At 49.9% G+C, this 13,418-nt stretch overlaps 1 protein-coding gene across 1 annotated transcript in view; it reads left to right on the top strand.

The window, feature by feature from the left end:
• GRID1 (glutamate ionotropic receptor delta type subunit 1) overlaps window positions 1–13,418 on the top strand; it is a 777,332-nt gene that overhangs the window by 234,153 nt on the left and 529,761 nt on the right. Inside the window, exon 4 of the mRNA XM_090278321.1 lies at window positions 12,127–12,332. Coding sequence (XP_090134447.1) covers window positions 12,127–12,332 — 206 coding nt within the window. The remainder of the gene's footprint in view (window positions 1–12,126; window positions 12,333–13,418) is intronic.

Raw genomic sequence — 13,418 nt, 5'->3', positions numbered from 1 at the left:
CCATTCTTCACTCCTGGGCCTGCTGAGTATTGCCTTTTCAAAGGCAAGTACCAGAGGAAACAAATTAAACCCAAGTAAATACCAGAGATTAATTATGTAAATTAAATGTATAAGTAAAGAACAGCTGTCATGAGGTCAGTGAGAGCTGTGAAGACCAAGGCTTCCTATGGCAGGGCTGCAAGGGGCAGGAGGTGTGGGGTGGCAGGGGAGCTGGTGGTGTCACTGGAGAGGCAGCCGTCGTTCCCAGCCCTCCGCACACCTGGACTCTATCTCAGGTGCTGTGTCCATCATTCCACCACACAGGAGGCTCCATCCTGTGCATTTCACAGAGGCAGCAGCTGAGGCTCAGGGAGCTGAGAAAGCCTGTTCACCCACAGATGGCAACATGGATGAGTCCCTTTCCTGGTATCAGGGCACCTGGCTCCAGCCATGGGGGGCGCTCAGGAAAACGCTGGGGTTCCTGGCTGCCTCCAGAGCACCGACTTTGTTTCCCCTCAGTCCTTCCTCTGCCCCAGAGACTTGGAGTGTGCACAGGGGTGGGGTTGTTGTGGCTGGGGCCATAGGCCCTCCTCTCAATTGACCCACAGGCTACTCTGATGACCTTCCTTCTGTCTGATGCTTCCCAGGAATTCCACCGTGATCATTTCCCTCAGGCCCCATCAGGCTTCATGCCCCTCATGGCCAAACAGGACCATCAGTGGATCCCCCAGATGGGCTGCTCTGTTCCAGGGGGCCTTTGATCCTGACATCTTTGTGGCCTGGAGTACTCTTCCCTCTGTCTACCCAGAAAAGGCCCGTTTGTCCTGCAGATCTCAGCTCCTGTGCTAGCTCTTTGAAGGCTTCCTGGGGACCTTTCCTCTCCCAAACAGCACCTAGGCAAACACTGTCCTTTCCATGCACTTCTCTCGGTGCCTCGTGTGGCTCTGAGCAGTGCTTGCTTGTCTGTTTCTATTGAGCCCCTTGTCTGATCCATCAGATTCTGATCCATCTTTCTACCTCCACAACGGGTGTGGCCCAGCTTTGGACACCAGACATGTGCTTGGAGAAAGCCTGAGTGAGTGAGGTGTTCGTGGGGCCATACCATATGCTTGTCACTGAGGAGGTGAGCAAGGTGGTGTCCCCAGGTGTTCCTTAGGCAGGTCTGCAGACACGGAACCCAGCCCAGTTGAGGCTGCTATTTCTAGGAGCGTGGGCTTTTCCTCAGAGTGATAATTTACAGAATTACATTTCACTCGTAATGTCAGTTATTAATACTGGTTGCAAATTAACAGCTGGTAATGGCATGCATCGCATTTTCATCTTGTTGCCATTCTTAAAAGCTAGACTTGAGCACTTGACCAGCGTGGTGCATAGTCTCCCCGGAGCTCTCATGAGCCTGGTCTGGACACTCCAGGGTGGGTGGGGAAGAGGCCCTGACAGCCACCAGCAAGTGCCATGCCTGATGTGGCACCAAGAGCAGAGGCTCTGGTTCTGGATGGGTCTGGGGTTGAATCTCAGCTCTGTTCTGAGCCCAGGACTTACCTGTGAAATGTGCATAGTCTGGTAATTCCCTACAGGTGCTTTGGGCTCAGATGAGCCTCATCATCTACACATGACCAGAGAAGCTGACCTGCCTCCTTCTCATCCCTTCCCAGGTGCCTTTGGCTGATTGGCAAATGTTGGCAAAGAGCTCTGGGTCTGGCATCAGAGGCCTGGATTTGAATCCCAGTCCTGCCTCTAACTGGCTGGATGACCTCAGGCCACACAACAAGGTGTCATAGGGATTAAATGTGCTTAGCATAGTGCCTGCACAGTCAGACCTTAATAAGCAAGTGCTGTTACAACTATCCCATCAACCTTACCACATGTGACATCAGTCCTGCCCTGCCACGGAGGGAGGTCATTTGTCTGTGGCTTTAACAGAAAGCTAAATCATCAGCTTTGGAGCCCTCTTGGAAAATCAAACATGGCTGTTTTGGGCAGACAATGGGAAATCACTTTTCTAGATTTGCTTCAGGATCATACTTAAACTAGAGAGAAGTCCAGGAAAATACCCCAAACTTTCTTAAAGTATGACCGTGGGTCATTCCTCTTTCCTGCTCTGTGGTGTTAATGGAGGGACTCAACCTCTTGGATTCAGTTTTCCCACCTGTGAAATGGAATGGTTATCCATTCCTCATAGGCTATTGGAAAAGCAGAAGAGAAATGAAGCACCTAAGCATCCAGCAGCTCTGAGAGGGGGAATTCTGGCTCTGGGCCTGCCTGCTGGGCACCAGGGACCTAAGCATTGAGAGGCCTTTCTGTGCTGGAGGCCAGTCTCCTGCAGACAAGTCTGGAGGGGTCTTGCCCACTTTCCGAGGGACCTGTTGTCACAGGAAAGAAGCCTGTTGAGAAAGGCCATCCTGGGTCCTCATCCTGAAAAGATAGCATCAGCGCTGCAGGACTTTGCAAACCAACTCTACGATCTTGGAGAAAGAACCACTAAAATCAATATCAAATACCTTCTAAGTGAAAGGTGACAGGAGCATCAAACTTTATCTGTGAAAATTCTAAGAATCATTAGCATATTATGGATTCTTTAAGAAAATGATCTCACTCAGTTGATGGAAGGGAATTGCAAATCAAAGGGACTGTTTATTGCAGTGGGAATAAGGGACCTGCTAGATTTTAAAAGATACTGAAGGAGCCAGAGATTTGAAGCATAAAAACAGTAGCAGATCAACATTGCAGAATTTTATCCAAATACTGGAAAGCCACTTGGAACAGAAGTTGGTGAAGAATTATTTTATGAACCTGTTTTCATCATAACATGTGTAAAATGCAAATTTTGATCATTATGTAAATTAGTTACTTGGTGTAATTTACTTAATTCAAAGCACTTAATGCAGCGTGGTATGTTTTTTCCAAAGTGCCGGAGTAGACGTTTATTTTAAATTGTTTTTAATCTCGATCTTACAGCCTGATTATTTAAAGTGTTTTCCCCTTGTGTTTGTTTTTTAAATGGAAAGGAACCGAACTTGGGGAGAAATGAGCATGTAGTGATCAGGTGATGCCCTCCGTCACCAGGGCTTAAGACCAGGAGTACGGATAGCGCTCACTCATGGAACCCTGTGCCTGAAATGTGATCACAGATAACCCATTCTTCTTTCCGGAATCTGCTCTTGAATGGTTTCTTTGCTGGTCTGGAACCTGTTGGAGGAGAAGGCTCCTGGATATTACAAGCTCCTATTATGATGGATAGAAATTTGCTCTCTTTCTCAGGGAGTTTTTAATGACAGTCCTTTCCCTTCAGCCACATCACAATTTTGGAATTTCCATGATCACAGAAGGGAGAGCTGACCGTTTAGTCTTCTATTTGTCAGGATGATACCTCCCTTCTTGATGAGCCTCTACAACAAGGGAAATGACTTATTCATTTGGGAACCCTTTGGGGGCGTTCCCAGGGATGATGAGAATGTTGGAAGGGACATGACAGCCACTGAATGTCTCTTTTGCTCTGTGCAGCAGAGATGCATGTCCCTCTCTGAAGGATCGAAGCACCCCCATGAGGACAGTGGGGTTATCTGTTCTGCAGATGGAGGAATGGGCTCAGAGAGGTGGCTACCCAAATTCACTGCCTAGTGAAGGGTCTGTGAGTATTCTGTGCCCTGGGGGAGTGTGGCCAGTGGGGCTGCTGCTGTGTGCCCTCCCCACAACCCCCATCTCAGGCTGCATCACAGGTCACCACGGAAAAGGGGACTTGATATTACTCAGGCATGCAGAGGCCAGCAGGTCAGGAGACGACCACCATTGAAAAGGTAGTTTGTTACTCACAGTTCCCAGGAGGAGGGGGCATACCACACCATGGAGACCATCAGGGGAAGCACCAGGAGGCAGGGGGAGAAGGGCAGCTGTGTGGGCAAGCGTCTTTGTTGTGGTTTCTGTAGGAAAGAATGGGTGAGGCAGGGTACACAGGCTAGTTTGAATAATTTCAGTGGGCTCTGGGACACAGGGGTGTCCTGCATTGTCTGCTACCTGGCCCTGGGGTGATTAGAGTAGGTGGATAGGGCCAATGTTTACTGGTAGAGCAAACTGGTGGGGCTTTGGTGTGGTTGATTTGCATATGAAAGAGGTGCTCTGGGGTGAATTGTTAGTCCTATCTCTGGGAATTGGTTAACCCTGCAGGGGCAGGTCCTCCAAAGTCAGCAAGGCCTCAGATATCAAAACATCAGAACACAGAAAATAAAAGACGTGGTTAATACAGAAAGCAGGGCTTTTGCGGGGCTTGGGGGTAGGGTGTCACTCGGAAAGACTCCCAGGGCCAGGTTTGCCGTGACTGCTGCCTGGGCAGCTGAGATTCTGACTGGGACAGGGGAGACCTCCCTCCCACAGGAAATCCTCAGCAAGAAGACATAGAGCAGTGGCACCATGCCCTCCCCACCCACCCCAGGATGGTGGGACACCCCTGAGGGTCTTTATGATCACCTGAAACCAGCCCCCTGCCTGAACCCTAGGGATATTTGCTCTGGGAGACTTAGTCACCTGAAGACTCAAGGCGAGGACAGGTCTGCCTTCTTCTATTTTACTCTAAGCCAGCTGGATATGCCAGACCTATGTGCCTCTACTCCTCCCTTTGTTGAACTCTGGCGGGCCTGCCTAGGGCCTGACAGACTCTCATAGACATGTCCTTTATCATACCTACATGGATTGACTGCCAGGAGTGAATTCATCCATAAAATGCAGTCTGCAAATGGAACAGGTTCTGGCATATACGAAATGCTTAGTACATGGAAGGGGTGGGGCAGGGAGAAGTCTTATCTGCAGGACTGATAGTTCCTTGAGGACAGGGCATGAAGTTTTACAACTCTGCTGCTCCAGTGTCCAGCCTAGAGCCTGACCCAGAATAGTGGTCTGGAAATATATGAGGATGGAGGAAGGAAAGAATGGAAGGAAGGGAGGAGAGAGGGAATGCACAGCTGGGCAGCCCAGGTTTGGCAGATGAGGTACCAAATGGGTTCTGAGTAGAGGGAAGGGATTATTGCTTTTGATTAGAACCATAGCAGGTGGGTCTTTGTGGTCTTTTTTCTTGGAAAAGCTGGTTGTTCCCTCACCTGCAGACTCAGCCTCCATCACACTTGTTTCTATAGCTGTTCCATGCCTTGGTGGTGGGAAGGGGAGTGGGTAAAGGAGGAGAGAACCTGGGCAGGGGTGTTGGGAATGAACTTGAATTTGGGGTAAACTACATTTGGCAAGAAATTCAAAGCATATATTGGGGGGGGGCAGATAAGTATCAAAAAAGCCCATAGAATCAAAATTGTGTCTCAAACTTTAGAAAATTTGCCAATAATCCCTGAACATTTGTAATCGTGAACTGTGTGTGTGAGGCGGCAGCCTTCATACTTATATACATATATTATGATATTAAAATCTTCATAGGTACTATCAGTTGTTGGCCCTTTCTTGGAAATTGAAAATAGTGGGGGAAGCAATTGGAAATGTGTTCTTTTGTTTCAGTTTTCTGAAAGGAACTATTTAAAATACCAGGAGGCTATTCTGTTTTCTTTAGCAGGAGTGGTAGAAAAATCACAAGTATAATCTTAGATTTTGAAAATACTTTTGCCCAATTTTAGTTCCTAGCAGTAGAGCTTTGACTCCATCAGATACGTGACCATTGTGTGGTTGCTGAAATTGCTCTGCGTTACAAGCTGGGTCTTGCTTTGGTTCAATTTGATTCCATAAACTTCTACTGTCTCTGACTCTGTGCTTCACATTGAGCCTTGGGGTGTGTAGCACAGGACCCCCAAGCCAGGGAGCTGCCTACGTGTTCTTGATATTCCGGAAAAAAGCACCCAGGGGACTAGCTGATGTGGACACACCATTTATTACTCACATTACAGGGGAGCGCACCAACTGCGGCAGGTCAGCGTGAGAGAGGCCGCACCTCCTCCAGTCTGAGTCTCATTATAAGGGGTCCCAGACAAAGGAGGCACATGTCCTACATGTGACTCTAAACTACATTGCCTCACTGTGTAAAAGGGTCAAGAGGCAGTCACAGGACAAGAAGCTGCTCCCAAAGGAAGATGAGAGAGTTACAATGCATTCCCAAAACAATACACATTACTTCTGGCCAGAGGCCCTCTGGCCAGCCCTCAGTCATGCATGGGGGAAGGGCCTTGTCTACTGACCCCACAGGGTGGATGGAGAAATGAGAAAGACCTAGTTCCTGCTTCCCAGGTCCTCAAATTATGAAACTCGAGGGAAGTTTGAATTCTAACTCTAGATCTGAGACGCTCTCTGAGCAGAGGTGTGATTTCAGTTGGGTCTTGATGCAGAAGGAGGGTTCTGTACATTTCTAATTGGGAGCATCCAGGTAGAGGGTATGCATGTGTGTGATATGCATGTGTGTGTGTGTGTATGGTAGGGTATGCATGTGTGTGTGTGTGTGTGTGTGTGTGTATGTATGGTAGTGTATGTGGTGTGTGTAGTGTGGGTAGGGGGCATGTCCAGGGAAGGGCAGAGTTTCTTTTCTGGAGTTCGGGTGTATGGTTTCTGGTGGCAGTGGCAGTAGGTGATGGTGGCACGAAATCAAAACCAGAAAAAGCTGTTGGGATCAGAGATTTCTTACGTACAGGCTAAGATGTATGGAGTTTATTTATGTATAATAATAAAGTCTCTAGAAGGCTTTTTATTTGTTTGTGATTGATTGCTGCTTTCGAGGATATTAATTTCTTGGCAACTTTGAAACGAACTTGTGTTTTCCATGGAGATTTTAGAGGAGGGCTATACATGAGCAGATGTGAACTTAGCTAACATCCCGGTGGAATGCATGAGAGGGGGCCCCATAGGAGGCTGGCGTAGACATCCCAGGGAGAAGCTGATGATGCTCGAACCCAAGAAGGGATCATGCAGATGGGCTCAAGGGATGTTTAGGGGGAGAAGTTGAGAGATCTTGCTGGCCTAGGTGTCTGCCAGAGGGAAGCCCAGGATTAGCTGGGAATGTGACCAAGAGTCCATGAGGGGAGGGGGTTGGGAAATGGGTGGGAGCAGAAAGAGCACGTAGTGTCTGGCAGCCTAGGTAAGAGAGGGCTTCAGGAAGAGGTGGTCACAGGCTGGGGATTCTGGAGATCTCTCTTTGTTGAAGGCCAGGAAGCGCCAGAGGGTTCACAGACCTAGCTTAGGGAGCTGGTCTGTGGAGGGGAGTTGGGACAGGGCAGAGGAGGCCCAGGGCTCGGACACTTGGGGCCTTTGTCCTCCCCTCCTCCAGTGCTGTGGGTGCTCCCTGATGCCCACCCAGCCTGCTGCCCTTCATGGCAGCTCCAGGGTCCAGGCCTCCCTGCATGTGGTGGTGCAGATGCAGAGGTTTCCATAGGCTCCTTCTCCCTGGTCTCCTCCCAGGAGCCTTTCCCACCCTAGCCTCGCAGTTTCCTCCCGCCCAACATCTGTTTTCCTAGGAGCTCTTAGCACTGTTGGAAATGATCTATTTAGCATGTTGTTTATTTGTTCCAGTCTGTTCTCCAGCCCCTGAAATATAAGTTCCGTGAGAGCAGGAACACTGTGGGCTCATTCTCTCTTGTTTCCCAGCCCTGAGGAGAGGGACCAACAGAGTAAGTTCCCAGTGAATATTGGGGAAAGGAAGGAGTGAATGAGCCTTGACAGGACAACCTAGTTGGGTTTGGGTACTGCAAAGACTTCTGGTGACAGGGTCCCTTGAGAGCCCAGAGGAAAGGCTAAGGACATTGAAGCCTGTCCTGGGTGTTGTCACACCAGATTTCTCACTGGAATGGACTTGCCTGTGCTCTCTGAGCTGCCTCCTTTCCTGGGGAGCAGGATGCCTATCCCTGTTCCTGTGGGTGGCGATGTCCTTTTACATGATTTGCCTCCCCTCATGGCCTCAGAAAGCCAGGGCTTTTACCTTCTGCCCTTTTTGAAATGGGGCTGATGTGAGGCCTGCTGTGACCCCATCAGCTTCTTCCCCAGTGCAGGTGTGTTTGGCTGGGGAGCTGCACCAGCATCATGGACTGGGCAGCCAGTCTGCACAGGGGAAGGCCTGGGCCAAGGCGGGGGACTGGAATGTCCATTCTACTGCCCAAGGGAGTAGCCTGAGCTCTGTCCCTAATCTACCTTCTTGGAGAATTCTTCCTTCCTGGGGAGCAGCAGTGGACAGCTGGCTTTCCTGGGGGGATGTGGTAGGGTGGCATTGCCAACTCAGTCTCTTGTAAGAAGAAAGAGATTTTTGTTGGAGAAGCAGGTTTCCTTGGCCTCATTCATGGGGAATGGCAGGAGGGCCAAAGTCAGCTTGTGCTCTTGACTGTTATTCTGACTCCAGTCTTCCCCAAGTGCAGCTGAATAAGAGCTTCAGAGGCTGAGAGCTGACCTTTTCAGCCAGGTGGGAGCAGGTGGTTATAGCCAGGGGCTGTGGTCCCTCAGGAGTGCTGCCTTCAGCCTGTATCACTTTTTCTAGGTGTGAAGATGCAGCCACTTGACAGGGAACTTAACTTCTTCCTGATAGCTCTGTCAGGGGCTGCCTGAAAAGAAGATAGGAAGCAGCAGCCGAGGACATGCAGGAGCTCTGAGGGCTTGGTTTTTCTGTGTGTGCATGCCCTCATGTGTTCTTGTGGCTCCTGAGGCACTTGTCATCGTCATACCCACCCCTCGCATCTCCTATTCCCCAGGGAAATGAAACATTCTTTTGGGTTGAGATAGTTTTAGGCAGGGGACCTCAGCGAAGGGACTGAAGGGACACAGATATAGCCAGTCTCTGCCACCGTAAAGACTTGTGATGGCCTCGGAAGGCTCTGGAAGAGGAGTGGGAGCTGGTAGATGGCATCTGTCTAGGTGCCACCCTCATGCCTGTCCCAGGTGGCTCTCACTGTCCTGTCTTCTGTTCTCAGATCTAAGTCAGAGCCCAGGCCATCGGAGTGAGGACTGCTGATGTCCAAAGGGACAGGGTTGCGGAAGCCACCAGTGGCCTTGCCTTGGGACTGGCTCCCACTCAGCCGCATGTGGGCAATGGCTGATGAAATACATAATGCATCTGGTGAACTCAGTCTACCAGTTAGGTGTCACTGAGAAAGAAGTCATCCTATGACTTAGTGGCTTAGAGCAACAATCATTTATTATGTTTTATGTCTATAGATCATCTGGGCAGTTCTGCTCTGGCCTCACTTGTACATCTGAATTTGGCTGGCATGTGGCTGGGGGTTGCTGCCTGGGGACGACCTAGTTCTTCCTAATGTGTGTGCACCCTCCAGCAGGCTGCTCTGGGGGTGTTCTGTGGCTGTGCCAGGGTCCAGGAGCAGAAACAGAAATGTGTAGACATTGATTCAAACCTCTGCTTATGCCAACTTATAACTGTCTCATGGGACAAAGCAGGCCATCCAGTGAAACCCACAATGGGAGTTAGAAGGGTCATTAGAGGGATAAGGCAGGAGGCATGGAATTAGGACGGCCACTACCAGGGGCCTCAATGCAGGTACTCTCCCAGGTTTGGAAACATAATTTCCACCAGACTGGTGAAAGGACAGTTTCTCAGGCAGTACCGTACAACAGAATTTTCTGTGATGATCGATTATATGTGATCGATATCTGTGCTGTCCAGTATGGTAACCACCAACCAGATGTGGCTATTGAATACTTGAGATGTGGCTAGCATGACTGAGGAACTGAGTATGGAGTTTTATTTAATTTTAATGAATTTAAGTTTGAGTTTACATAGCCCCACGTGACCACTGGCTACTGTATTGGACAGCCCAGACTGAGGGTGGAACCATCATGGGCACTGGTAGAAAAGGAGCTGGTTTGAGTAGGGATGTCTTCTTGGCACTGAGATGTTCAAGTTTATAATCAGCAGGTGTGAGTCGTGCTGTGCTCAGGAGAGGAAGGGGGCAGAGTTGACACTAGCCATGAGTTTTTCTAGTTGAGGGTTCCCTCCCCTTGTTGCCTTCTGTTCCTTGAGCCATTTCTGCATGTCTGCCCTGCCATTCCCTAGGATCAGTGAACAAGCTCTGAAAAAGCTCTTTAAACTTTTCTTTTGAGAGTCTTTGGGGCTACAGATCTCCAGGGGCAGGCTGATGGAGACTGCATGGCCTCTGGGAATCTGGGGGGTATTGACAGCCTTGGGCCTGTGTGTCAGAACCCCTAGTACTGGGGCGGGCGTCAGGCACTGTGTGGTCTTATGTGGGCTACCTCTCTTCACTTGACCCCTTTGGGTGGAGAGGGCCCATCCTGCTACTGGGCACCTTCTTTCTGTCTGACTCAGTGAGAAGAGGAACACCGAGGTCCCCATGCTTTGACAGGCAAGCAGTTCTGGGCATATGTCTGTGCTCCAGCTGACCACACTGCCTATAGATAAAGTTGGCTAAGGTCATGGCTGGACTGGAACATGGGTGCCACTGGCTTGGATATCAATCATGGGTTTGTCATTTCTAGTTGGGCTCCTATTTGGGCACTGCCATGCCTTCCCTGTGGATCATAAGGAGGTTGGCTCTCTGGGCCTCCCAAGTACACAAGCAGGTGGTACCTTCAAGAATGTGGTTCCTCACAGTCCTATGAAAATGGTAGTCAGTGACTTTCATCTCCAGTTTACAAATGAGCCAAATGAGCACAGACTGGATGGGTGATTTGCCTGCGTGTTTAAGGATTGATACTAGGTTCTAAGTGCGGCCACCCACAGTCACTCAGGGCTTTTCTGAGGTGGGGAACAGGGCCTTTGCACTGACCCCAGGATCCCAACTGGGACTGCTGTGCTCTGCTCCCCTTCCTGGTTCTGTGTTTGGTTCTTCATGACTACTCTTGTCATGTCCAGCTGGGACCAGACTTACTGGGGAGCCAGTCCATGGTAGGACGGGCAGTGCAGAGACCCTGCAGCACTTTCACAGTGCCTGGCACGTGTGGAGCTCTGGAAGTTTGTGGAATGGGCCTGAAGTGAAAGTTTGGGAGAGGAACTGGTTGGGGAAAAAATCTGGTTGAATTAACACTGTTTACTTCGAATTTGATTCTTGAGCCACTGTGTGCCTGTGGCAGCCCACAGGTGTCCCAGGCAGAAGCAGAGTATAGCTTGTGAGGTCTAGGCAGGCCTATGTGTCCTTCAGAGGGAGTGGGTCAGGTGTGGGTTTTGTCTTTGGGAGTTGGAATGCAGATATGGGCCAGATGAAGGAAGCATCCCAGGCTCCGAAAAAGTGGCTTATGGGTCAATACTTTTGGTTGCAAGTGACAAAAATCCAGCTCAACTTGGCTTTGGCTCATGGAACTGAAAAATCCAGGAAGAGTCAGGCCTTAGACACAGATGGACCCAGAGGCTTAAATGACATCATCAGGTCACAGTCTTATGCTGGGACCTGCTCACCTCTGTGTTGGCTTTGTTCATGGGCAGGTCTGAGAGAAGATTTAGGCTCTGGTTAAAAAATTTTTTTTTAGCATTTCTGGCCCTCAGAAAAGGAGGCTTCTCTCTGGCTCTGGGCTCGCATCCTGCCCTTTGGTAACCACAGGGGAAAGAATAGGCCCCTCTCCCAGGTGCAGCACCAAAGTGCTAGGAAGGCACTCAGTGGACCGTCTTGGGCCATCTGCTCTCCCTGTTGGACTTGGGATAAGAGTCACCCCGGCTGAAAAGAGAGTAGAGGAGTGTTTCATCCAGGAGAGTCAGTTCCGGGGAAGAAGACAGGGTCTTAAGCCTCAGGGCTGAGGTGTGAGGATATAGGTTATTCAACCACAGGACTGGGGCACGGCCTCCTTCAGTTAGGGCAGTCAGTGGCCTTAGATCACCGCTGAGGGTCAAGGAGCCTCAGCCGTGGGGAGTAGAGGGAGGTGGAGGGAACCAGGGGCCAGGGCCTAGGACCACAGGCATGTAGAGCTGTGAGGACAGAACTGCCAGAACTTTCACTCCCATTGTGTGAAAGAAATATGGAGAGAAAGGAGCTCATCATAAAGGATACTTTCTGGCCACAGGAACTGTGGCCATAGTGCAAGACACACCCTGGGGCTGTATGCTAGTGAGGGGTGTTGGCACTAAATCCGTATCTCCCAACCTTTATTCAGTAGACCACTGAGGCACACTTGAGCCCTCACTTCTGTGGTGGCCTGTACTGGGTGGGGAATGTTGGAGTTAGACCTTCCACGGTCCCTTTCCTCTTAAAGATGGTTCTCTCCTTCTCCTCTTCTCCCTCTACTCAGATATCCGTGGTCTCCAAAGCTTCCTGGACCAGGCCTCTCGGCTGGGCCTTGATGTTTCTTTACAAAAGGTGGACAAGAACATCAGCCATGTGTTCACCAGCCTCTTCACCACGATGAAGACAGAAGAGCTGAATCGCTACCGGGACACACTGCGCCGCGCCATCCTGCTGCTCAGCCCGCAGGGGGCCCACTCCTTCATCAACGAGGTAGGTGGTGAGGTCTGCAGCCACAGAAATGGCTACACGGGTGGCTCAGATGGGCTGCAGCCATAGTCTGCTCGTTGTGCGTGGCCAAAACAGATGTGGGAACCCCTGGGTTCTGGGATCACAGCACATGCCAGTAAGGGGGAGACTAAGCACAACTTGGCTCCTGACTGGTCCACAGCAGGTGACCCAAGACTTAGATGCTTAGAGGTTGGGAGCAGCTAGAGGGAAGCCTGTGCAAGTCATTGCCAGAGATGTCTGAGGCAAAATTCAGGCTGGTAGTTTTTTTTTTTTTTTTTTTTTTTTAAATTTTATTCTCTTTTTTGACAGGTATAAGCCTCTAGGGATAAAATAAATTTTCAGCTCTCTGCAGAGGTGGGCAGCTCTGCCTTGGGATTTGTTAGTACCTGGAGGAGTTTTTTTTGTGCCTGTGCTAATCAGTGATTAAAACAAAACAAAACAAAACAAAACAAAATCAAAAAACCTGTATTAGGGTTTAGGGCCTTATAATGAAGACAGGGCTGACGTGTTTAACCAAAAAATCTATTAATTTTAGAACAGACAACTAGAAACACTCTGAGCCAGCTGAGTGGTGCCAGTTCCAGTGGTCTGATGGTAGAGAAATGACAGCCAGAGTTGGTGGGTTTCTCTTTGGCCTGGGTTGGTTTTAGGGGGCAGGAGCCATGCTGGCAATGTAGTGTGCCTTGGAGCTGGGGCAGACTGAAGGGGGTACCGGTTGGCTGAATGCTCCTGTGGTTTCCCCTCCAGCCCATCGCCCTGTTGGCCCTCTCTGATTGAAAGTGAAGTATAAGGCAGAATTATACTAATTCCATTTGATGTATTTTGCTTGCTTATTCTGCTTTCCTCTCTAATTAATTGTTACTCAAAATGCTACCTCATGCATCAGGAACCAGCATGAAGGCCACTGCTGGACAGCTTTAAATTTGGAACTCATAGTTTGGTGTGGTTGGCCGGCAGCCCTGACGCAGTCCGCTAATCGTGCCTGGATCACGCTGGCAGTCAGCCAGGCTGTGATGTCCTGTCTGCACTCAGCGTTTTCACCAGAACACGTTTCCCTTTGGGAGGGGA

The sequence above is a fragment of the Furipterus horrens genome, unplaced genomic scaffold (assembly GCF_987537825.1).
Source record: "Furipterus horrens unplaced genomic scaffold, mFurHor1.1.pri manual_scaffold_5, whole genome shotgun sequence".
Classification (NCBI taxonomy): Eukaryota; Metazoa; Chordata; class Mammalia; order Chiroptera; family Furipteridae; genus Furipterus; species Furipterus horrens.
Note: the sequence above shows the minus strand (reverse complement) of the source record. Positions and strands in the feature narration are given on the sequence as shown.